Source organism: Mesocricetus auratus, unplaced genomic scaffold, assembly GCF_017639785.1.
Source record: "Mesocricetus auratus isolate SY011 unplaced genomic scaffold, BCM_Maur_2.0 Super-Scaffold_4256, whole genome shotgun sequence".
Lineage (NCBI taxonomy): Eukaryota > Metazoa > Chordata > Mammalia > Rodentia > Cricetidae > Mesocricetus > Mesocricetus auratus.
In genome coordinates, this window is record NW_024429182.1 from 89,770,286 (window position 1) to 89,795,942 (window position 25,657).

At 46.5% G+C, this 25,657-nt stretch overlaps 1 protein-coding gene across 3 annotated transcripts in view; it reads left to right on the forward strand.

Moving 5' to 3' along the window:
* The window catches only part of Trim66 (tripartite motif containing 66), a 69,376-nt gene extending 56,683 nt beyond the window's left edge, over positions 1-12,693 (forward strand). For all 3 annotated transcript variants that reach the window (XM_040756655.1, XM_040756646.1, XM_013117565.3), the window contains 10 exons: positions 1,160-1,669; positions 1,779-1,971; positions 3,417-3,477; positions 3,894-4,068; positions 4,359-4,648; positions 5,026-5,152; positions 5,881-5,955; positions 6,085-6,237; positions 6,633-6,851; positions 7,704-12,693. In XM_040756655.1, the coding sequence (XP_040612589.1) occupies positions 1,160-1,669; positions 1,779-1,971; positions 3,417-3,477; positions 3,894-4,068; positions 4,359-4,648; positions 5,026-5,152; positions 5,881-5,955; positions 6,085-6,237; positions 6,633-6,851; positions 7,704-7,763 (1,863 nt within the window). In that variant the 3' untranslated portion in view covers positions 7,764-12,693. The remainder of the gene's footprint in view (positions 1-1,159; positions 1,670-1,778; positions 1,972-3,416; positions 3,478-3,893; positions 4,069-4,358; positions 4,649-5,025; positions 5,153-5,880; positions 5,956-6,084; positions 6,238-6,632; positions 6,852-7,703) is intronic.
* Positions 12,694-25,657: the final 12,964 nt, after the last annotated feature.

Genomic DNA, 25,657 nt, shown 5'->3' on the forward strand with positions numbered 1-25,657 from the left:
GCCATTCAATGCTAGTACAAGCTGCAAGCTTGCTGCAGGTTCTAGAGTTTAACTGGGTTCCCCTGGACAGAATGAGACCCCCTGAAACCTTGGCATGCTTTGAAGGGAGCAGCTCTGAAGAAGATCACAGTTCTAGTTTTTCATAATTTGTGGCCAGCTTTATATAGGAAAATATCCCTTGAAATCCTTTAAAGGGAAGGAAGGGAAGCCACAGATACTATTAGTCCAGACTAGAAGTGTGAAATTAGAAAGTCCTACTAACCCTTTGCTTAAGTTCAGGACTAGGGCTGGGGGATACAACCCATGGGGCATGTGTGGATATCAGGTCAGGTGTGGTAGGTGTGAACCTCAGGTCAGGTGGTGGGTGTGAACATCAGGTCAGGTGGTGGGTGTGAACCTCAGGTCAGGTGGTGGGTGTGAACCTCAGGTCAGGTGTGGTAGGTGTGGACCTCAGGTCAGGTGGTAGGTGTGGACCTCAGGTCAGGTGTGGTAGGTGTAGACTTCAGGTCAGGTGTGGTAGGTGTAGACTTCAGGTCAGGTGTGGTAGGTGTGGACCTCAGGTCAGGTGTGGTAGGTGTGAACCTCAGGTCAGGTGTGCTGGGTGTGAACCTCAGGTCAGGTGTGGTAGGTGTGGACCTCAGGTCAGGTGGTAGGTGTGGACCTCAGGTCAGGTGTGGTAGGTGTGAACCTCAGGTCAGGTGTGGTAGGTGTGAACCTCAGGTCAGGTGTGGTAGGTGTGAACCTCAAGTCAGGTGTGGTAGGTGTGGACCTCAGGTCAGGTGTGGCAGGTGTGGACCTCAGGTCAGGTGTGGTAGGTGTGGACCTCAGGTCAGGTGTGGTAGGTGTGGACCTCAGGTCAGGTGGTAGATTCCTTTTCTCATTCTGTGTCTCTTGTGCATGCATGCATGTGTGTGCAACGCATGCACACACACACACACACACACACACACCACACCTTGGCTTGTACCTCCCTCTATGTCATAACCTAGTAGCTTCCTTGGTGGTGGGAACTAGGACAGGACTTCATGAGCTGCCTTAGCTCCCAGTGGCAGCCCCTAAATGCAGGCAAATGGAATCTCAGAGCTCGTGTGGAATGGGTTTCCTCTCTCTTACTACATTCCCAGTTGACAGCCAAATCTACCCATGCCCTTTTCTGCAGCACTCCACCTCAGTGAGCATCATGGGCTTTTCCAACACTCTGGAGATGGAGTTGTCATCTACCAGGCTGGCGAGGACCACAGAGCCACAGATCCACAGGGTGAGCAGCCTGACAGCTGGTCCCACCCACACAATTCCGAGCCTGCTGAGTGGCCCACCACAAACTGTGTCTAGCCTGATGAGTGTTTCAAACCATGCCGTGCCCAGCCCAGCCAGTCATCTGCAACCCGCGCCGAACCTTGTACGTGGCACATTCCAGTCCATGCCCAACCTGAGGGGTGATTGCTCTCAGGCCGTTACAAGCAACCACTCACAGGCTGGGCCCAGCCTAATGTCTGGGCACACCCAGGCTGTGCAGAGTCTGGCCACTTGTCCTCCGCAAGGCATGCCTCCGGTTTCTGACATACGTTTGGAGACTAGATCCACTTCCAGTCCCAGCTCTGGCCAAACTGCAGAGAGCCTGGGCCTCAAGGATGGGGCCGAGTCTTCCCTGGGGAATGCCCTGTGTAAGGTAGGTCTGGGAAAGTGTCATTCTTAGCCTTATCTTAGCCTTAACTTAGCAGTTTTGCTGATGGCCAGAATGTCTGATTTGATTCTTGTTGACTTTTCACCTTTAACAGATGGAGAGTGAGGATGGCACTCGTGTCACAGACTCAATAGGACAAGGCTCCACAGCCTCCAATCTGGATGTTCCCAAGGATTTGGTTATTCCCTCAGAACTGGAGGAACCAATTAACCTCTCTGTGAAAAAACCTTTTCTGGTGCCAGTGATCAACACGTCTACTGCTCTGCAACAGTACCAGCACCCAAAAGGTGAGACCTGAGTAAGTGGCTGCCTTTCCTGTTGGCCACAGACTTGAGCAGGCCTCTCAGCACCTCTAGGTGAGGTGCAGGCAGGTGGATGGGCTTGGCCTGGAGAGTGCTGCTTATAAGGCTGAATTTGCTTCTGTCCGTGGGAAGTGATGTACATGCTTCTGCTTCCCTAATCTAACCACTGATCGGTGTGGCCCACTTCTAATCTTCCCTGTGGAACACATCCTGGACAGTCTGACTTTGTATGTAGGCACACTTGAAGAAATAACTCCAAAAGAGCTAGCCTTGGCAAAATGTTGTGAGTGAAAAGGTGTGTCTGATGATTCTAGTTAGGACATCAATTCTGTCTGTTGTGAAGTGGATGTCTGTCATTTGCCTCGGTAAATGGGACTCACCAGACTGCTGCATTAGAATAGGGGACAAACAACTACAGAGAAACCACCCGGCCATTTACTCTGTAACAGCAAGAATTTTCCATGTACTCAGCAGTCGTGTGGATTTGTGCAGTGCCTTAAAATGGAGGAATTTAGACTACTGGGGATAGGCTCTGAGTTTCTTCTTAAGGAGCTGCTTTTTTTTTCCTTCTACCACCTGGGTCCTGTGGGTTGAATTGAGGATGTCAGACTTAAGCACCTATACCCACTGAGCTGTCTCTCCAGCCCACCAATCCCTTAAGGTGGTTTGTTTCAGTGTTGATCAGTGGTTTGTTTCACCTGATAAGGCTAAGTCAAGAAAATTAGAGTCAAATACTGACCACTTAGGATTTTTTTCATGTGTGGTGTTATTGCTTATTTTGAAATGGGTCAGTCTATTTTCTAGGCACTTAATATATACAAGAACAACAATACCAACAAATGGACTATTTTTCTCTTTAAATTGACAAACCAACTGAAAAAATTATTGGCCCTTATTGCATAAGTAGTATTACCTTATATTTTATGCAATTAAATCAAAATTTTAGAGTCAAATTTGCCTGAAGAAAGCACATAGGCAGTGCTTATAAATGGGGGTTCCTGTTTGTGCCTTGGTGTTGTTCCTGCCCATCTGTGTTGACTGCGCTGTGCAGAGGCTCTCGCTCCCAGGGCTGGTGCTAGAATCTCCACACTAGCTGAGACTTCAGAGAATGACAGGAGGTGACACTACTGTATTGGACGGGCTATTTCTGAGCTCTTAGAAGATGGCTATCAGGGCCTCACCCAGCTCTTACCTCTCCCTCAGCAGGCTCTGAGTATTATCTGTGCTAATTTGTGCCAAAAAGATGATGTCTTTCAGCCTCTCTCAGGAAGAGGACACATAGTAGGGTTGTCACACCATGAATGAGGACACGTGGTAACAATTGTGTGGCCAATGTATGACCAAAAGCTCAAATAACAGAAATAAGTGGAAGGTCTAAATGACATTTGTTGCCACAAATGTGTGTCACAGCTATTTGTCTTTTGTCTTAGAATATGAGAATTTTGAACAAGGAGCCCTGGAGCTGGATACAAAAGAGAATTCAAGCATAAGGTAATGACTCTTGGATGGCCTTCTTACCCTCAACTTTCTGTCCTAAGAGGCTGGCACAGGAAGTCTAAGAACTTGAAGCAGAAATTTGTCTATACCTGCCATCACCATCTCTGAGCCTCAAGTGTGGCTGGGTACCTATAATAGTTATGGGAGAGTTCCAGGCATTGTTAGGCGTGTATTTGTGTGTAACAGTCCTTGTTCTTAGAAGGGAGCCCTCCTTTGACTGTAGGTGGTACCAAAGGTCTTTCCAGTGTTTGACAGGGTTGACTGGGATAAACTTGGCAGGAGGCAGAATGTGGACCTATGAAGTGTCAACTGAGGAGGCTGTTCATTTGGGGGATCATGAATGAGCCTAACTTAGAGATCGAGGCTATCTGGGGCTCCTGAGGAGACCCAGAGTGTCTCTCTTACCACAGAGCCATCAGTAGTGAGCCCAAGATTCCCTACGTGCGACTGGAGCGGCTCAAGATCTGTGCTGCCTCATCAGGAGAGATGCCTGTGTTTAAGCTGAAGCCCCAGAAGAACAGCCAGGATGGAAGCTTCCTGCTGGTGATAGAGTGTGGCTCTGAGTCCTCTAGCATGTCCATTAAGGTACCACTTGACTCTGCTTGATCCAAGCCTCTTGTTTTTCTTTGCTGCTGGTAGAATACTTGCTTTAGTACCTTTTTGTGAACCTCAGTGGGATTGTAGCTAGCCTTGTCCTCTGCTGCATGGCATCTGGGAGATACAGCAGGGTTGAGCTAGGACTTGGTTGGCTTGTGGTCCAGGAGTAAGAGATCCTCATAGTAAGTGCTCAGTCTCTGCCAGTCTCCTCCACCCCACCCCTACCACCCCTTTGTCAATACCATGCTCCAGCTGCTCAGACTCACTTCTTCCCCAAGGTCAGCCAGAACAGCCTGCCTGATGCCACCAAAGGCCCAGGACTGGGGGGGAGAAAGGTCACCGTCACATCTCTGGCTGGGCAGCGGCCACCAGAGGTAGACAGTGCATCTTCTGAAGAACACAGACTTATTCCCCGAAATCTTGGAGCCAAAAAGTGCACCCCAGCCCCCATAGAGAATGAGGACTTTTGTGCTGTGTGCCTCAATGGTGGGGAACTGCTGTGCTGTGACCGCTGTCCCAAAGTGTATCACCTTTCCTGCCACGTACCCGCCTTGCTCAGCTTCCCAGGGTGAGTCATGCCATCCCCTGGCTAATAGGGGTTCACCTCAGGGCCAGATCATGATTCTGGCCAGGCCCACAGCGCTCCCAGGGTGGACTTACCTGGGCTGACACCAAGTCTGGTTCTAATAGTTGGTGGGCCCTGCAATGGTGTCACTTTGTCCCATACCTAGCCCTCAATCCTCCCTAACTCCTGTTTTTTTTCTGAACTCATGGCATCTTCACTTATTTTACTTCTTTCAAGCCTGTGGCTAGCATGCCATTTCCTTCATTGAGAAAGGGCTGGAGACACAGTTTCTTATGTCATCACCCCCCTTTCCTACGCCTGTCTTGGGCAGAGGGTCAGGGAAGGATGCTGAGTCTAATATGGTATCACCTGCTGTACAGGGGAGAGTGGGTCTGCACCCTCTGCCGCAGCCTGATGCAGCCTGAGATGGAGTACGATTGTGAGAACGCCCGCTACAGTCAGCCTGGAGTGCGGGTACCTCCCGGCCTGAGCATGTATGACCAGAAGGTAGGGAAGGGTTTTGGGAACAGAGTTTTCTATATGAGGCAGCCCCTTTGCCTACAGAAGCTAAGGTTTTCAAGTCTTTTGGGAAGGTGGGCTTTGTTAGGCAGCTGTGGCATTACTGTGACAAAACACCTGAGAAAATCTGCTTAAAGTGGAACAGGTTATTTTGACTCAGGGTTTCATTCTGCAGTCACCAAGCTTGGTTGTCCCCAGGTCTCTGGTGAGGCAGAAGCAGTACAGTGGGGAGCATGCAGAGCTTGCCTCAGGACTGCCAGAGAGCAGAAAGAGAGAAGGGGCCCCAGGGATAAAATATACCGGCAAGGGTATGGGTGACCACTTCCTCACACTAGCCACCACCCCTTAAAAGTCTCACCTGCTCCCCACAGTCCAGAATGGATTGATCTCTGTGCCAGGCAGGAGCCTTCATGGTTGAGTCGTCTCCAAAGATCCTGCCTCTGAGCTGCTGCCCTGGGACCAAGTCTTCAATACACGATCTTCAGGGAGCGGGGAGGATGGGGAGACTGCCATGGGCCATGCCTGATGAGTTGGCCTGTGGAATTTATGTGATTGTCCCTTGCCCAGAAGTTTCCTTCAGCCTGGGAGCCCAAGCTGTCTTCTTAGGGTGGCTGGCACCCTCGAGGCCACAGCCAGACAGTTATCAGTTACTGTCCTTGGTTCCCACTGAGTTGGAACCAGAGCAGTGCGCCACTTGCCTCTTGTGATCTCTGCAGAAGTGTGAGAAGCTGATCCTGTCCCTGTGCTGCAACAGTCTCAGCCTGCCCTTCCATGAACCAGTCAGCCCCCTTGTAAGTAGGCCCCATGCTGCTGCCTGCTGCTCTCCTTTCTGCTCAGGAGACCCCTTAGGGTCTCCATTCCTCGTTTCTTAGCTATTTCTGTGCTAATTTTTTCTTTCCATCTCCTCATCCTTCACCAAGGCCAGGCATTATTATCAGATTATCAAGAGGCCCATGGACCTTTCGATTATCCGGAGGAAGTTGCAAAAGAAGGACCCAGCTCACTACACCACTCCAGAGGAAGTGGTGTCAGACGTACGCCTCATGTTCTGGAACTGTGCTAAATTCAATTATGTATGTTGGGTTTGTTTTCATTATTTCACAGTGATCCTAAGACTGTCATGGCTGGGGGAAGATGTGGGCAAGAGATTCTGGGAACAGAGTCCTGGGGTTTGCTATGGTTTAAAAGCCCTCTCCCAAATGTGGGCCCTAAGCATGGACTCAGGATGGGGGAAGGTACTAGCAACTGGCCAACTGTGGGTATCTACTAAGATTACTTCTACTTTATGAGCTGCTACCAAATGGGTTGTCTTGAGTCCTAGGAGAATATGCCAAGCTCCAGGTCTCTCAGGATGAGATTTCAAAATGGGCCAGTCAAGCTTGTGCTCCCTGTAGCCCTTCTGATGGAGGGGCATAGAGGAGATGACTTAGTAGAAACAGACTGGTCCACTACTGTCTCCCCTCACCAGCCTGACTCGGAGGTTGCAGAGGCTGGTCGCTGTCTGGAAGTATTCTTTGAGGGCTGGCTAAAGGAGATCTACCCAGACAAAAGCTTTGCCCAGCCCCGGCAAGAGGATTCAGACTCCGAGGATGTATCTGGGGAGAGTGGCTGTTCCACCCCTCAGGGCTTCCCGTGGCCTCCCTACATGCAGGAAGGCATCCAGCCCAAGAGGCGGCGGCGACATATGGTAAGAGCCGCTGCCATCCAGTGGTCAGGGTGGGTGGTGGGTGGTGTCACTGACAATGGGGCACCTGAGCATCATGTGAGATCACCAACCCTAGTTATCAGTGAAGCTGGAAATTTAGAGGGGCCCATGTTCCTGCCCAGGGACCTCTAGGGTGAAGAGAGGTATTCTGACCCCCAGCTCAGTACTGGTTATACTACACTAAGACTGTGATGCCCATAGAAAGAGAGCTACCTGATATCAGTGCCTGATTCCTGCCTGGGCCAGAGGAAGAAAAGAAGGGACCCTTTAAGCTCCTGGCTGTAGGAAGGAAGCAGAGGGCTTGCTTGCAACAGAAAGACTTCCAGGATCTTCTGACTCTCTCGTCTGTGCAGACCCGAAAGATTACACTCCTCCCCTGCTTTCCTCCATCCGGTGTCCCTCTCTCCCCTTGCCCTCTTCTTTCCCTCTTTCTTCCTTCAGTCCCTCTTTCCATGTTTCCGTTTTGCCATAGGATCTTACTATGTAGTCAAGGCTGAATTGGAACTAACTATAGAGACCAGGCTGGCCTTACACTTGTGACAATCCTCCTAGTTCCTCTTCCCAAGTTGCTAGTGTTACAGGCATGTGCCACTACCTGCAGCCATTCTGTTAAATCCCACTAAAATGTGCTGCTGGCCTCCCGTGTGCCAAGGTCTGGCCAGAAACCCCTGAAATTTACAACACTTGGTGCGTCATAGATAGGGTCCTCGGTGAGTTCTGTTGCTGCATTTCCAGGGTAGAATACATCAGCTCTGGGGAGCCCCAATCCTGACCCTAGTCCCCTTAGGTTTAATAAATCCAAATTTGAATATTCCAACTTTTCTTTTATCTCAGGAGAATGAAAAGACAAAGAGAATGTCGTTTCGCCTGGCCAACAGCATCTCACAGGTGTGAGAACTGGAAGGAGACGGGGCGTTCTGGTGGCCGATGTCCCATCCTCGCGACCATTCCTCCCCATCCTTCAGCTTATCGTCTTCAGAGTGTGGCTGGGAGATGTCTTGTTGAGCGGGTAGCGCTCCCTTCATCATTTGCATCTCTAGCATTTATTTGGGAGCCATAGTGCATCCACCATAAAGAAGATTTCAGTAAAACAGGGAAGAGGGAGGTTCCTCATTGCCAGAGTAATCGGACATACAGGTTCCATGCCTCTCAAGGCTTGGAAGGACCTGGCTTCCTCATGAGCTCTCTCAATTGAGGAGAGCAGACTTTGCTCACCTCTCAGCAGCCAGGGCTCAGGAACACTGTGTGTGTCTGAACTCCTGGCTTAGAAGTGGGTATAAGAAAGGAAGCGAGATTTGGATATATGGCAGGCCTATGAACCCTGTCCCAGAACAGCCAAAGACTGTCACTGTCTGCCTTTGCTCGTCCTGTTGGGACAGAGGTATCTGCCACTGGCAGAATAATGGAGGCTTCTCGAGGCCCTAGGTCTCAATTGGTGCCTATTTGGGTTCTAACGGTTTTCAGGGTATTTGTTTTCACGCCCCCTTTCCTGAGTAGGACTTGGGTGGTCACTGTGAAATGCTATGTGTGGTTTGGCACTTTTGCCTGAGCTAGGAGGCAGTGCAGAGACCAGATTTCATTTACATCCAGAAGATGCCAGCTTCAGAATCTGTCCTTTTGTATCCTAATAGCACTTCAGAACCTACCTTCTCAAAAGTGACTATTATGTGCATCAGTGGCTCTTCCTTGGTCATCTCTATTCAGACATCCGTATCTTGAGTTTTACTTGGGAGAAATGTGAGGTGGTGTCTACTGCAGGTACAGAGTTCCCTGGCAAGAATAACCCACAGCCAGTACTGTGCTGGGCCTCTTCTGCCCAAGTCTAGTTCTCTTTTTCACACAACCAAAGATCAGAACTGTGGCCATGCTGTTCACAGCCCAGAAGCAGCCAACACTCATCACCCTCTATTGTAGGAGCTTGGAAAAGGCAGCAGTGACTGACAGGAGTCTAATCGAAGAATTCCTGGGCTAAGGGCAGAGAAGGGGAATCCTTTAGTGACCCTGAGGTAACTCTAGAGTTATGGCTCTCACAGAATGCCCAGAAAGACATTCTGGAAGCCAAGAGCAGTAGAACTGAAGGCCATATCGTAGATGGATCTCCAAGGTGTTGGCAGGATTTGGAAGGAAGCCTCTGAGACATACACAGGGACAGGTTTCTTCCTAGGCATTGGCTTGGTTGAGGAAGGACCTATTGATTATATTGTTGGTGGAGATGGCATCTCAGTGACCTGGTCCTGAGGCATGGCTAATTTCAGGGGATTCTCAGGCTGTGGCTTTGTTTTTGCAAAGAGGCACAGTTTAAGGAAGTGATTGTTCACAGGGTCTTAGTTGGGAAACATCTTACCAGAAACCTTCTCTTCTTCTCCACGAGAGAAGCAAAAGCACTCGGCCCCCTTTGACTGGACTGAGGGAGCATCTTCACATCACAGCCCTGCCTACTGCCCTGTGGTTCAGCAGCACTGCCAAGCTCTCTTCAGTACGTGGGCTTCCATACCTGCTGTCTAACTCGAGGCAGTTGACTCTTCAGTTCATTTCTGGTCAGGTAACCTTCGGAAACAGGCTTTGCTCTTTATGTTCACAATGCCTTTTGTTGGGGCTCTGGGTATTTCTCTTTTGATTTTTGCATCCTTCTCTCTGATTGGTCTGGTAAGTTTCCTTCTGTTTGTGCCTTTTCGAATTCCTGCTTTGGGCATCTTCCCTTTTGTGGCACATATTCTATACTTTATGGTGTTTGGCTCTGGAAAGCCACTGAACACTATGAAACCTAACAACTTTTCCTGGACCAGCTGGAGACTGTGCCTGTGACATGGAAATGCCTGGTTCAAAGCCTCGCTTCTCCTATCTTGGTACAGCTTGCAGATTGAGTGTGTCCGGTTAGTACAAGGATCAGCTTCTGGGCCCAGGGATACGATAGGCAGTCCTCTGTCCCCTTTCCACTATAGAGCCCCTCTGTGCCGAGAGGCTCCCTCTGGGCATGTGAGCAGGGCAGATAGGAAAGAGGGATGACTTTTCCTTCCGGATGTGAGGCCCTGGTCATCTTTCCTTCCCTATACTGACTAGCCCATGGGATTTTTCCTGGAACTATGTTTTTAAAGTCATCTTTCTTTGCATGCAAACAACAACAACAACAACTGGAAATTTAAGAAATTTAAAACAAAACCAAACACTTATTCACTAAGTAAGTTTTGCTCTTTGGCTCTTCAACATTTTTATTGGATCCTGCAGTGGCTTATTCCCATATGGTCCAGTCATAAAGTCAGTTAAGCTCCTGTGGACAGAGTCATGCAGTGGAAATGCAATGAGTTCTGGTTGTTTTGCTGCAGTGTGCAGCCCTAGGAGACAAGAAACTTCTTGGCCGTGCTGAGCAAGTGCTGAGAAACGTGACAGTAGGATGGCTTCAGTGGACACAAGGGCATTTTGGTGCAAAAACTGATACGGTATGGACTTTAAAAGCATTCTTTCACAGAATATGCGTAGGTTGATCCACCTGAATTCTAGCAACAGGTGTGTGCCTGCTGTAGGAACCTTGCTGAATGGCAGCCACCTGGCCTTCCTTGGACGCTGCTCCATGTGTGACATTGTTGGAAACACAGTCTTTGTATGCCTCTTAATACCTAGGCCCCTCTGTAGCTGGTGCCTGCTCCCCCCACTTTTACCACATTGGTCACTTGTTAACTTAGGAGCTGAGTCTTTGCTTCCGCCTCCTCTTCTCCAGGCCCTCTCCTGTTGTGCTTACCCCCTCCCCTCTGCCTGCTTCCATGACTGTATCCCTCCCCCTTTCCCACTTCCATCCTTCTCCAGGGTTTCCTCCTCTCGCCAGAGTGAACCCAGGGCCCACCACAGAGGTTCTGATTAGCATTCTGCACTTTGCTAACCTCCCCAACACCTACTTTCTCCATTTTCCACACCAGCCTGCTTTCTGTTCCTTTTCGGCCTCTAAGCATGGCAGGCTCAGAGCCACAGCCTCAGTATTGATTGGGAATTCTTGGACTTGGTATTACTCTTCTTTCTGATATCCATTCTTCACCTTTGCTGTTGGCCAATGACTGAGCTTACGGTCTGCTTTATTGAAGAGAGCGCCTAAGGCAAGGGTTTCCTGCCCCCTGCTCTTCCTCTATGACCAGTGTGTGCACCCTGCCTCACTTCCTTCCCTGTACTCCAGTTTTGTATTTCCTGAGCCCCATATGCCCTCCGAGGCTTTGTTTTCCCTTCCCGGGCTCTGCAGGCTTTCTCCATTGCTTACTTCTACACAGCCTACCAAAGTTATCTCAAGATTCAAACAAAAATGTCACACCTGCGTCATAGACCTTTTTCACTGTCCATCATTTTTCTTTTAACACAGACTGGGCATGGTGGCATACATCTTTAATCCCAGCACTTGGGAGGTAGAGACTGGAAGAGCTCCAGGAGTTCAAGGCCAGCCTGGTCCACAGAGTGAGTTCCAGGCCAGCTAGGGGTACACTGTGAGACCTGGCCTCAAAAAAAAAAGCAGCTAAAAGAATATTTTTTTGATTCTTCATCTTCAGCTCTCTATGGATTTTCATAAGAGGCACCAGTGACCATCCAGTTGCCAAATGAGTTGAATGCATTTCATTTCTCAACTGTCTCAAACTCTGTATAGCACTCACTTCCCCACTATTCTCTGCAGGCAGCATTCTCTTCACTCATCTTTTAGGATGTTCCAGGTTCCCACATTATCTTTATCTCGACCTCAAAGGCTGACCTTGTTTGAAACCTAGATAGAGGGATGTGCCTGGCTGTCATTGTTTTCTTCTCTCCAGGGCCTGGGTAAGCAAGAAGAATCACAGTTGTTCCCAATTCCTGCTCTCTGTTTTTCAGTCCCTTCTTCCTGGGTTTGCTTCTTCTCTGTGGGGCTTGTTCATGAGCACTTGCAGAGAGTTCTGCATCTGTGAGTCCGTCCCTTGGTTGCTCCCAGGAGAACATAGGGAGATGGCTGATTTGTTAGGAGTCAGCCTAAGTTAGGGGTGGATTTTGTAGCTTGCAATCTGCCATCTGGCTCAACTGAATTCCCATGCAGGTGGACACCTCACCAGTATGATCTGTATCAGTTGAAACCTGCCTCAGTCAGCAGGGAGCCAAGGATCATGAGACAGCATGCTTCCATGCAGGATTCAGTGCTGCAGCCAGAAGAGTCCTAGCAAGGTCTGTCACGATGACCTTCTGAGGGAGGGGAGTGCTGTGGTTCTTCACTGAGCTGAGCCTAGCTCAGCTAGACCCTTCATAGGTCTTTCTCATTTGTGTTGATCATCCCTCATCTGCTTACTTCAGATGTTACTGGAGCTGGAGGCAGATGGTACCTGCTTTCTTTTGAGGTATTGTAGAAGGACATCTGACTTGAGAGTTTGAGAATCTCAATTTTGGCATTGTCAGTGATGGGTGGTATGACTTGAGGTATGTTTCCCTCATCTATGAAGTTAGGGATCTCTCAGAGATCCCATAGCTCAAAGATGACAACTGTGATTCTAAATCTGGAGCCCAGGCCATAGAGGAACAGAGGAACTCTGGGAGTGGGGAAACAGCTAGGGAAGTCCCAACCAAGCAGGGCAACAAACTCTACAGGCCAAACCGCACTGCTTTGAAGAAAGTCTTCATTGGTGGTGCTGCTTCTTGAGCCATATGCCCAGACCTCAAGCTGTACTCTTCTCGGGTGTCTGGACACGTTACTCCTTCGTCTTTCCTAGACATGGTCATTTGATCCAGGTGGCTAGAGGCACAAGGAAGGGATTTAAGGGGAAGCATAATGGATTTTAAATGGACCACACATTCAAAATCAAATAAACATAGCACTTTCCATTACCAGCAATTCTGTTCTAGAGTGGTTTTTAGTGGAAATCGTTGAACCTGCTTCATCATATCCTTTTGGATCCTGGGTTCCACTATCAGTAAGATCATGGGCTAAGAAGGGGGGAGTACGGCTGCTCTCTCTTCAGGGCTAAGAAGGGGGAGAGAGAGTACGGCTGCTCTCACTGCACCAATACAGCCTCCTCTTCAAAATGCAGGCAGCAGGCCTGAGGTAGAGTGAGGGAAAACTTACTCATGAGAACTTCCTTCTCATTGCCATGCAAAAACACTTCAAGAAAGTTGTTGTCTCTGGTGAGGTGGTGCACCTATAATTCCAGCACCAGGAAAGTTGCGGCAGGAGGACTGACCTTTCTAGGCTAGCTTGGGCTACATAGTGAGACCTTTTCTCAAAGCAAACCCTAAACCTAACAACACTTCCAAAATCAAGCAACCCTCCAAACGGAATAAATGTGTCAACAGGAACAAAACGAAGCTTCCTGACATAGTGGTGCTCCTCGATGTCTTCTCTGCTCACGCTGCATTAAGTGGCTAGCAGTAGCAGCGTGGTGGGGATGTTTGTGGTGAATGTACAGAGCCTTATTCATGTGGGTTGAACTCAAAGCCTATGTTAATTAATTTTTGTCAGCTTGACACAGACTAGAATCACTTGGGAAGAAGAAGCTGAACTGAGGAGTTGTCTGCATCAGGTTGTCCTATGGACACATCTGTGTGTCATTCTCTCGATTAAGGATTGAACTGGGAGGGGCCCAGCCCACTGAGGCAGTGCCGCCTCTGGACAGGTGGTCCTGGGTTGTGTAAGAAGGCAGGCGGGTTGAACAAGCCTACTTAAGCAGTGTTCCTCTACCTCTACCTCTACTCCTGCTTGAGTTCCTGCCCAGACTCTCCTCACTGATGGACCATGAAAGGGAAAATGTAAGCCAAGTAATCCCTTCCCTCCACAAGTTGGTTTTGCTGAGTGTTATTATCACAGCAATAGAAAGCAAATTAAGGCAACTCCTTTCCTATTTTGGTGGATCCCCCATCTCAGGAATCTTGGGTGGCACAGCTTACTCTTCACGGTAGAAGCTAAGTAGAGGGACTGGGAGGTTTCTCACTGGGTACGGTCCTTGCTGTGCAAGTGCAAGGCCGTGAGTTTAACTCTCAGTGCCCATGCAAAAGCTGGGCATGGTGGGTTGTGTGTGTGATAGCAGTGCTGTGAGGGGGCGGGGTGGACACAGGAGGATTTCTGGAGCTCACTGGCCAGCTGGCCTTCCAGAATTAGTGAGCTCCAGGTTCACCGAGAGACCCTGTCACAAAAAACAAAAAAACAAAAAAAAAAAAAAAGAGAAGAAAGTGGAGCGCGATTGAGGAGAACGCCAGCTGTTGACCAGTCTGGTCTCCACACACCCACACCCACATGAACACTTGCATGCCCCCACACATTCAGAGGGGTGGGGAAGAGAGGGAGAGAGTGAGCACAACACATCTCAGATGCTTGATTTCCAAGCATCTCTTCAAGCTACTGGTCATGATTTAAGAAGTAATTAAGGATCTGGAAATATGGCTCGGTGGTTAAGCATTCACACTGCTCTCCATGGGACTGAGTTTCAGTTCCCAGATCCCACATCCAGCTGCTCACAACCTCCTGAAACTCTAGCTCCAGGCTGGTGGTGTGGCTATGGGGAGGTGGGGTTTCTATGGCAGCAGTAGTGGATGAAGCATTGGGTGCTGGTGCTGGTGCTGGTTTCTTCAGTAGACCAGCTCTATGCATAATTCCAGGAATTGTTTCTGGTCTTGGTAGAGCTCTGAGCTTAACTCTATGACACTCTTGATCTGTGAACTACCTAAAAAGTCCTTTTAATAAGTCCACTTTCTGTTTAATTAGTAAGAATTGACTTCTGTACCTTGTAACTAATCACCCTGGTGCAGAAATCCTGAGAGTCTGATAAGTTATGGACCTACTCTTCTGAGCTCCAGACCTATGATTCCCATGATAGCTGGAAACTCCTTTGGATGTCCCAATGTCACCTGACACACTGGCCCTCCCCTTTAACACATTCTTCCTCTCGTCTTGCCATGACAGCCAGGCAAGGGTGAGGAAGGTAGGAGTGTGGTATCAGGTGAGCCAAAAAGTTCATGTTCATGGGTTTTAATGCTCCAAGTAAGGCTTGGAGCTCTCAGCCCTTCCTCTCCCGGATGTGCAAGAGCCTGACACTCTTCATGTGTGGTTGTCTGTGTTTTGTTCTCACTCATTTCAGGGTTGGTGTTCTCTAGTTCCCTGAGACACTGAGCCTTTGCTTCCTGATACTTGGTTCCATGGCAAGCTTCTAGCTATATCTGCTCCTACCCCAGTACACAGGCCAGTACCATGTTGCCCTCTGCCTCCACACCTGACCTGTGGATTATTTTATGTAATGAGCATAGTATCTAAGCCTGAGAGAGCTTTTCAGGGACTATAAAAAGTCTTGAGAAACAATAAAATAAAACTGGAAAGGCAAGGGCTGGTGAGATGACTCTGTGTGTAAAGGAGCGTGTCCTGCATTCAGTCCTCTGGACTCACAAGGCAGAAAGAACTGCTCCCAAAGTTGTCTCTGACGTCCATATGCGTGCTATGACAGGTATGTATCCCTACTACATGAATGTAAAACAAAAATAGAAAACATAAGAAATGCCTTATTAAGCCCAGAGTGGTGGTACATGCCTGTATTCCCAGCATTTAGGAAGCAGAGGCAGGAGGGGTCGCTGTAAGTCTAAGGCCAGCCTCACTTCATAGTGAGTTTCAGGCCAGCCAGGGATACATAGTAGGATCCTGCCTCTCTCAATTTTTTAAAAGGTCTAATTAAATGTCTGTAAGCTACACAACTACATTAAATACATTAATTGTTAAGGCTTGGGTGGTGATCCTAACCCTGGGGAGGCAGAGACGAGTATATCTCTTGAGTTCAAGGTCAACCTGGTCTACATAATGAGTCCAGGATAGCCAGGGCTATGCAGAAAGACCTTGTCTAGAGAGAGAGAGAGAGAGAGAGAGAGAGAGAGAGAGAGAAGGAAAAAGAAAATCAAAAAATCAAAATTATTAAGAAACCCAACCCCAGTGTAAATTGAATTACTTCTGCCCAATTAAAACACAAAATAAAAAACTTAAATTTTTGAAGTAAAAATTAATGACTACTGACTTTAGGTACATTTTCATTTTTTAATGTGTATTATAGAGCATCCTGGAGTAAGAACTGACGGCACGTAATGGGTCTCTAGTGGCTGCCTTCCAATTGTGGCAGAGACTGCTTGCTAATTAATGCCAGTATCCATCATCATCATTATCACCACCACTACTGCCATCACCACCACCACCATCATCATCACCATCACCAATACCATCACTACCACCACCATCATCATAACTAATTCCAGTACCATCACCACCACCACCATCACCACAACCAGACCAATACCATCACCACCACCACCACCATCACCACTACTACTATCACTACCACCACCACCATCATCACCACCACCACCAACATCATTAGGCTACCATCACCACCACCATCACTACCACCACACCAATACAATCACCATCACCATCACTACTACTATCACTACCACCACCACCATCATTATCACCACCACCATCATCATCACCACTACCATCACCACAACCATCATCTTAATTGTCTTTTTTTTATGTATGTAGCCTTGGCTGGCCTGAGACTCACTATGTAGACCAGATGGCCTCTAACTAAGAGATCCACCTACCTCTACCTCCCAAGTCTGGGATTAAAGATGTGTATCATCATGGCCCAGCATGATTTCCCATATTTTAATCTCAACAAAAATGAATTGACAAGTTAACACGGAGAGTCTCACTCTGAGGGATAATCGTAACCAACAGCAAAACTGCAGTGAGGACTGAGACAGAATGAGGAGTGAGGCAGTGTGGAGGGCTGAACAATGGTCTTTCAGTATATACATTACTGGAGAAGTGGGGAGAAGAACACTGAAGAGCATGTCTGAGAACTTTCCAGAGGGGTGCAAGATCTAAGATTAGAATACAGCACACTGATTAAAAAGCATAAGAAACAGATACAACATTGAAATCATACAGCGCAAAAAGCAAAAAGAAAAATCTCTACATACAGCAGAGGGGTAGACATGGACTTTTCAACATTCTAGCATTTTCCCCTCTCCCAAAAGCCTGGGTTTCCACTGCTTTACAGCCTCCATTTTAGATCTGTTTATGAGACTTTATTTAGACCCAGAAGTACATGTGAAATCAAGGTAGATCATTTACAGGATGAAATATTTGATTTCTGAGTTTTCATTTGTTTTCAGTTTCCAGCTGAGATAATGTGTGAAAGTGCATATTGATATAATGAATGGTGCCTAAAATTTGAGCAGGCTGCTATGCTGTGCTGGCATATGGAGATTACGTGCTTTGGAATATTGGCTTTATCTCTAGCAGATTTTACATAGTGAGGACTTCTGTTAAGTCTGTAAGAATGGAGGGGTATCCATAAGTATAGCATAAACTAACTTACAGCACCAGCAATTTGACTTTCTTTGGGGGTAGGGGGAACCAATAACGAAACCCTAAGATCCAAGGTATTCGCTTTGGTGTATAGCAAATTAGTATTGGTGACTAGGAAGACTAGCTAATGTTATATAATAGAGAAACATCTGGTAAAACTATGGTCTGTGCTAACTTGAAAAGCAGGTTATATATTTAATGAATTTGAAGACTGGGAGAGAAGTGGGAAAATAGAACCTTGCTAAACTATGTTACCCAATATTCTGTTTATCAAGACATGTGTTCAGAAAAGGATTACCTTGCCTTTAAAACAGGACTGAGAGAATATAGAGTAGGGTTTGATGATGGAATTGCCTTTGACCCCAAAGACTGAAAATTAAAATTGAGGAAGTCTTTGAATAGTGAAGGTCTGTTAAAATTCAGCCTTGAGATGAGTGTGGATATACTATCCTTTGCTGAAGCACTAGATGGCTTTAAAAAACTTCAGGGAAAATGTAGGAGCATAGATGGGCATGGCTTTTCCACCAAAGCCTGGGCACTGTAAAGAGGAAAAGGAAAGTGGTGTAGTGTAGCTTTTGGCGTGGATGCTGCTTGGGTAGAAGGTAGAAGATGGACGAGTTTTTGTTTTGAAGAGCGTTTTGCTTCCAGAGGAGAGTTGACCCTAGACTAACAGAGCAGAAACTGTTCCAGACTCCAAGTGCCTCCCCCAAAGCAGCTCATTCCCTTTTTCCTGCATGCATGTGTGTGCATTGTGTGCATGCCTGGGACTCTCCAAGGTCAGAACAGGGTGTCATATCCCTTGGAACTGGAGTCATGGAAGGTTGTGGGTCATCATGTGGGATATGGGAACCAAACCCTAGTCCTCTGCAAGACCAGCAACTGCTCTTAACCGCTGAGCCATCTCCCCAGCCTCCGTATTGGTTGCTTTTTGTTGTGGTGGTAATATTTGGCTTATAGCTCCAGAGTATTAAAAGTCCATCGTGGAGGAGGCATGGCAGCAAGCAGTGAGTGGGAGCAGAAAGCTGAGAAATTAGTCCCCACCACACAGAGAAAACGGCAAGCAGCTGGAACTGGGAGGCTATGAACTCTGAAAGCCTGTCCCCAATGATATACTTCCTCCAGCAAGGCTGCACCTCCTGAAGGGTCCAAAACTTCCCCCCAAACATCACCATTTGGTCACCATCAATTGAGGACCAAGTGTTCAAATACATATGCTATGGGGGACACTGCTCATTCAAACGATCACAAATGGTTTCCTTTGCTCTATATACTACCTTTGCAAACCTTTAAACATTATTACTCTTTTATTGTGTGTGTGCACTCACACATGTACAAACATCGTGACTTGTGAAGGTCAGAGAACAACAGAGAGCGTTGGCGCGCTCCTCCTTTCATGCGGGTCCCAGGAGCTGAGCTTGCTCTCACCATCCGCTTTTCCTGTTGCCTTAGCACTCACTACAGTGCATCGTCCTCCATTTCCTTTAGCCATTCTCTTTCACTGTCTGGCTCACCCTTCGAGAGCAGAAACCTTGCCTTGATTCTAGAAGTGTCTATAGCTGCTCAACAAATATTTGAATAAATGAATGCGTAAATGTGTAACTCGGTTGTTGTCATCCAACCTTCGGAGGTTTTGAGAAGATCTTGTTCAAGGCGCCTTCATGAGTTAATGGACTAGAACTCAGCCTCATGACACCGGAACCTTGTAGTCTCTCCTTTCAAAATGTCTGAGACTGAAATTGTTCCTGAGCATGGACAACAGGTGGGTGTGACAAAGTTCGTGGTTCGCAGCCATGTTGCAGTGTGACGACAGCCCGGTAGATGGCGCCCATGGCACTGGGATGGCGAGTAATGCTTGGTAGGGTAGTTCTGGGGAGACATTAATGAGCAGCAGGATATTTGCATAGTATTAATCCGGCTCCCCACGACTGTTTATTAGTTTTGAGGGAGGAAAAACTACAGAGTGGATAAATCAGGTAACACCTTGACTGTGTGACCAACATTGCATTACCAGTCAGGACCAGGAGGACACACTGCATCCAGATGTGATACCCTGAGGAAGATGTAGTGGACCTACACAGTCTTGTGGCTGAGAATGAATGACCTGAATTTGACCACAGAGCACCATCAGGAAAACAAACACTGTATTAAGTGAAGGCAGAAGTCAAGGGATTCTTTTAAAAAATGTTTTCTTTGTACTATTTTTAATCATGTATGTGGCTATGTCCAAATGTGGGTATGTGGATGTGTGTACACATGCTGGAGGAGGCCAGAGGCCGTGGATCTCCCTGGAGCTGCAGCTCCAGGCTGGGAATTGAACTCTAGTTCTCTGGAAGCACAGGACATTTCTAAACTACAGAGTCATTTCTTTTAATCAAACTATCCCTGTTTGAGGCACAGAAAAATTGGAAAACTGTTCCAGCCTAATGGAGGGTAGAGGACATGATGACCAGGTTAGTTTTTGTCTACTTGCCAACAAACTAGAGTCACTCGACCAATCGAAGATTGGTCTCTATTAGATTGGCCCAAGTGCCAGGGTATTTTCTTCACTAATAATTGATCCGCTGTGGGTGGTACCACCCTGAAAAGGTGGTCCTGGGTTGTTTAAGACATCAAGCTGAATAAGCAATGGAGAACAAGACAGTAAACTGCTTTCCTCCATGGTCTCTGCTTTGGCGCCTGCCCTGACTCCCTCAGGGATGGACTGTGACAGGGAAATGCAAGCCAAATAAACCCTTTCCTCCTTGAACTGGTTTTGGTCAGTGTTTTATCACAGCAATAGAAAGCAAATTAATATATCATCTAAATACAATATCTGACTCCGACTGGGTCCTGTAGTGGAAGAGGAAGATTACCATAAAGGATGTTATTGGGTCAACTGATGAAAAAAATAATTCTTTCCTCCATTGTCTTTGTACCTTGGCCAATTGACAACAAATGTATGGATTTGCCTCTAGATTTTCTCTCATTGATCTGTGTGTCTGGCTTTGTGCCAACACCACCCAGTCCTGATTGCTATAGTTGCGTAGTAATGTGTGAGTTTGAGAAGTGTGACTCCTCCAGCTTGCTGGCTCCTCTTCCTTTATCATCCTTTTCCTCTCCTTTCTCCTCTTCCTCCTCTTCTTCCTTTCTCCCCTCCTCTTTCTCCTCTTCTTCCTCTTCTTTCTCCTCCTCCTCCTCTTCCTCTTCTTTCTCCTCCCACTCTTCTGATGGCCTGCTTTGGTCTCATTTCATTTTCATATGGACTTTAGGACCAGATGCAGTGCGTTGTGTTTGTGGCTCTTTTGGGAGAATTGCCATCTTTTATTTATTTTTTAAATTTCATTTTACATTCTAACCATGGTTCTGCCTTCCACCCCTCCTCCCACACCTCCCCTTACCTCCCCCAGCCCACCCCAGCATTGTCATCTTAATCACACAACACCCCATCCCAGGGCTCAGTGTGCACCAACCTGAATCTAATTGATTTAATCTGATGAAGAAGGCTGGGCCAGACATTCAAAACTGATCAGAGAGACAGAGTTTATGGACAAATATTTATGTTGATCTGTGAGAATAAGGTACTATTCTATTTGTAAAATAAAAGTGGAAATACATACATAGATTGCTAGAACCTACTAGAAGTAAAAAAAAGTTCATCAGGAAAAAATTACATTTTGAATTACATATTTTCCTAATTCAAGTTCCATTAAAATTCTTAATAAAACATACAATAATCTGAACATCTCTGAATTTGTTAAAACAGAAAAATTGAGTGATTCGTGATACAGAGGCTCAAGTATTTTTTGCTGTTTTGTTTTGTCTTTGTGCAGTACTGGGGTTAGAAAAGTACTTTAGCAATGTGCTAAAATATATTAAGGAAAATATAAAATTTAATTATGTAGCTGGGTTTGATGGCATGTCTTTAGAGTCTCAGCACTTGGATGGCTGAAGCCAGAGGATAAGGAGTTCAAGGACAACACTATAGTGTGAGGTCAGTCTGGGCTATAGTAGATCCTATCTCAAACAAAATAACAAAAACTAAACACACACACACACACACACACACACACACATACTCACACGTTCTCATACACACTCTAATACAATAACAAAAAAATAACAGTTTCTTGACTAAAGAAAACAAAAATCTATATCTCTCTGTCAGTACGACCTGGTTTGTGTGTCAACTTGACACAAGCTAGTGTCAGAGAGGAAGGAGCCTCTGTTGAGAAAATGCCTCTATGAGATCCAGCTGTGAGGCATTTTCTCAATTAGTGATCAATGGGGGAGGGCCCAGTCCATGGTCTGGTGGTCCTGAGCTCTGTAAGAAGGCAGATTGATCAAGCCATAGGGAGCAGGCCAGAAAGCAGCACCCCTCCATGGTCTCTACATCAGCTCCTGCCTCTGGGATCCTACCCTGTTTGAGTTTCTGTGCTGACTTCCTTTTAAAATTAACAGGATTGTGGAAGTGTAAGCTGAATGAACCCTTTCCTCCCCAGCTCGCTTTTTGGTCATGGTGTTTCGTTGCAGCAATGGAAACCCTAACTAAGTCACCACCCAAACTCTGGTGCTTTTATCAACAGTGTCAACAAAGGCTGGAACAAGCTGTGCCAGTTGCTCCTATGTTGTTTTTTTATGTCGACACGCTTCAGGTCTGACTTCTCTCCCCTAAATGCCAGCAATTTGATGCTCCATGGTACCTGACATTACCCTGGAGTGTTTAAATAAACAGCAAATAGCACTTGCTGCCACTGGTGACATTAATAACTACAGCAACAGGAGGAGAGCACATTGTGGTGTTGAGATGACCCCTGGAGTAGAGTGAGGTCCTTGGCAGCATCTAGAGTTTGTTGTGTTAATGATCATGGTGTTGCAACGCTTCACTACCCTGAGAACTGACGACCTCAGCTCTGGTAATGCCATAATATTTAATGTGGCTGCCTCTAGCTACTTGAATCCCCTGGAAAATGTTTTTGTCTGGCATAACATCAAGGGTTTCCTAATAAGGTCCAGTGTCTCTGTATGTATTTTTACAGACATGCTATACTTTCCTGTGTAGTATCACTGGTTCTTCGCTATAAATGTTAGTGACATTTGCACACTGTAAATGAATATTTATCTAGTTACCAATCTATTGATCCACATATTTACTATCATCTATATTTTACCATATCCTATAAAAATACCCCTTCACTTCCTCCCTTCCTTCCATTACTAAAGCAATAGTGGTTTTGTTTGTTTGTTTTTGTTTCTATAGCTAGGCTAGGCTCTCCAAGGCACTGAAACAAGTAAATGCCAGAGAGGTCAGGTTCTTAATATCTTGCTACTTCTAGTGAGGGCAGAAAGAAAACCCACTATGTAATTGATGCTGGCCTTGAACTCGGATCCTCCTGCCTCATCCTCTCAAGTGCAGAGAGCAGAAACCTGTGCCACCAGGCCCAACTGATTATACATTAAATTGTGTCTGTTATTTAAAATATTTTAGCAAAGTGCTAAATACCCCCAGCATTGAACAAGCAGAAAAACAGTTAAAAGACTGTATTACACAAAAAATATCACTCAGTGTTTCTACTCTCTAAGACAAATCGATTGTATTAAGATTTTTTGAATGGGAATTTATTTAAAAATTATGTAACACAAAATTTAACCTTTTCCTAGTGATACTTGGTTTTGATTGCTGTTAGGTTCTACCATTCTAGATGGTGTTTGCCCTGGGAATCCTTTAGAGAGGAGATTTGGGAGGGCTTTCTGAGGAGGCAGCAGAACAAACAGCGAGTGAAAAGTCAAGTAGTTTAAAATAAAAAAAATCAATACAACAGACAATCAAATAATCAAAGTCAGAATGAGGGAAACATGGAAGAGAATAAAAGAGTTTTAATGTAGGCATGTGAGTTGCTAAGTTTAATCAAGTTATTAAAACAGCTACAAATTTGAGCCCTGTCTTCCTGGAAGCCATGATTAAAAAGGGAAATGCAACACACACACACACACACACACACACACACACACATACACACACACACACAATTAAAAGCAAATAAATCTAAAGATCTGGAAATAATACCTTGGATTTGAAGGCAGAGATATAACTGATTCAGAAAATGCTGTGTGACTGGGAGCTGTCTCTGTCTGCAACCCTTTCCGCTTACGTTCTCTTTCCATTCTCTCTGAAACCTGGCCCTCTATTCCTTTTTCAGACCCTTAGTGGAAAAGCGTGTCTGTAGACAGCTCCTCTGTTCTTCCCTTTCTCCCCACCTTGCATTCTTCAGGCTCTGCTCGCGTGGGCAGGCTGGCCTTCAGCTTGCCCTTCCCCTGCCTCAGCTTCCAGAGTGATAGTAACAAAGGCCTATGCACCAGCTCCCAAGTTTTAAATATTAACAGTTGCCTAGAGAAAGGCTGAAATCTCTCAGCCACCATTTCAAATGTCTGGGAAAGGGATGCCACTGTCTTGGCATAGTATTGGAGCAGTTACCCATAGCCAGGAGGCTTGGTGGTCTGAGAAAACAGGGTTAGTTTCCAGAAACTATCTGCTTATACTGCTAGGTTTTAAAATGTTTTTTATTTGAGACATAATCTCATGTTGGCTTTGTGAAGCTCTGACTGGCTTGGCACCTACTGTATCGCTGAGGCTGGCCTTGAATTGCTCATCTTCTTGCCTCTGTGTCCCAAATGCTGGGATACGGACCACCATGCACTCTCAGCTTTATACTGCTGACTTTATTAATTGATTATATATATATGTATATATATTTTAAATTTATTTAGAGACAGGGTCTTACTATACAACCCCGGCTGGCCTGGAATTCACTATATAGACCAAGTTGGCCTTAAACTCACAAGTACTGGGATTAAATATGCATACTACCATGCCCAGCTTATACTGATTTTTTTTTTTTTTGGTTTTTATGAGACAGGGTTTCTCTGTATTGTTTCGGAGGCTGTCGGTCCAGCCCGGCCTCGAACTCACAGAGATCCGCCTGCCTCTGCCTCCCGAGTGCTGGGATTAAAGGCGTGTGCCACCACCGCCCGGCGCTTATACTGATTTTAAAATATAGCTCGCAACTTATCCCATGACCCATCTCTCCCCTCCCTCCCTCCCTCCCTCCCTCCCTCCCTCCCTCCCTCCCTCCCTCCCTCCCTCCCTCCCTCCCTCCCTCCCTCCCTCCCTCTGTATTGTGTATATATATGGTGTTTGTGTGTAAATATGGGAAGGTGTGCTTACCTGTGCATGTATATATGGAGGTCAGAGATTGACTCAGATGTTTTTTTTGCTTTCTACCCTTCTGTTTTTGAGATCAGGTCTTTTGGATGGGAGCTTGTCATTTCATCCAGGCTGACTGTCCAGTGAGCTGGGGGATTCACCTGTTTCTGCATCTAGCACTAGGGTTACAGACTCACTGCTGCACCCGATCAAAAGCCATCTAGTGGGAGGATAGCAACAATAAAGAGACAAAGTAGGGGCTGGAGAGATGGCTCAGTGATTAAGACAGCACTTGCTGCTCTCCCAGAGCACCGAGTTCAGTTCCCAACACCCACATGGGGTGACTCATAACTGAAACTCCAGCTCCAGAGGAATCTGACTCCTTGCTACTTTGGACATCAGCACACATATGCCCCCCACACAAATAAATAATATTTATAAAATAGCCACAAGTGTGTGTGTGTGTGTGTGTGTGTGTGTGTGTGTGTGTGTGTGTGTGTTTAGGCCAGAATTCAGCCTCAGGTGTTATTCCTAGGAACTGTCTACCTTGGTTTTTGACCCAGGGTTCCTCACTGCTCACTGGCCTGAGCTTATCAATTAGTCTGTGATAGCTAGCTTACAAGCCCAGAGAGTCCCCTATTTTCTTAGTTCTGGGATTATGACCATGTGGCCCCCCCATGTCAAGTTTTCTTTTAAATTTATTTTAATTAATTTTGTTTTTACTTGGGTTCTGGGCGTCAAACCCAGGTAGTCATGCTTGGACAGTAAGTATTTTACCAACTGAACTATCTTCCCAGATTACAAACAGTGCTATTTGATGGTCGGACCCAACTCAGTACGAAACCTAGCCCACTGATTCCCAGTCAGTGCTAGGAAAACAAAAATAAAACCAAACAAACTGGGATCTATTTAGCCAGAATCTCTGAGTGTATAGCTTATGAACCTACATTTAAACACAAAATAAAACAAAATAAAGGCAACACCCTGTATGTCTGTGATGTTGAGCAAGTTTGGGGGCCACTGACACAGGCTGTGCGAAGGAAGACTCCTCTGCATGCCTTTCCAACAGTTCTTCCTACCAGTGTTTTCCAGGAGCCAGGCTTTGTGAAACCAAGGGTTGATAGTTTGAAGTTACTTTTGGGAATGGGCTGGTGTGTAAAAGGCTTTATAGCGGCTTATTAAAGGAGATCTATACACGTTACAGTTCAACGAAGCACATGGTAGAGTTTATCTCCTTTTCTGGACATCGTGGTAGCACCCTCATGCGTGTTCTTA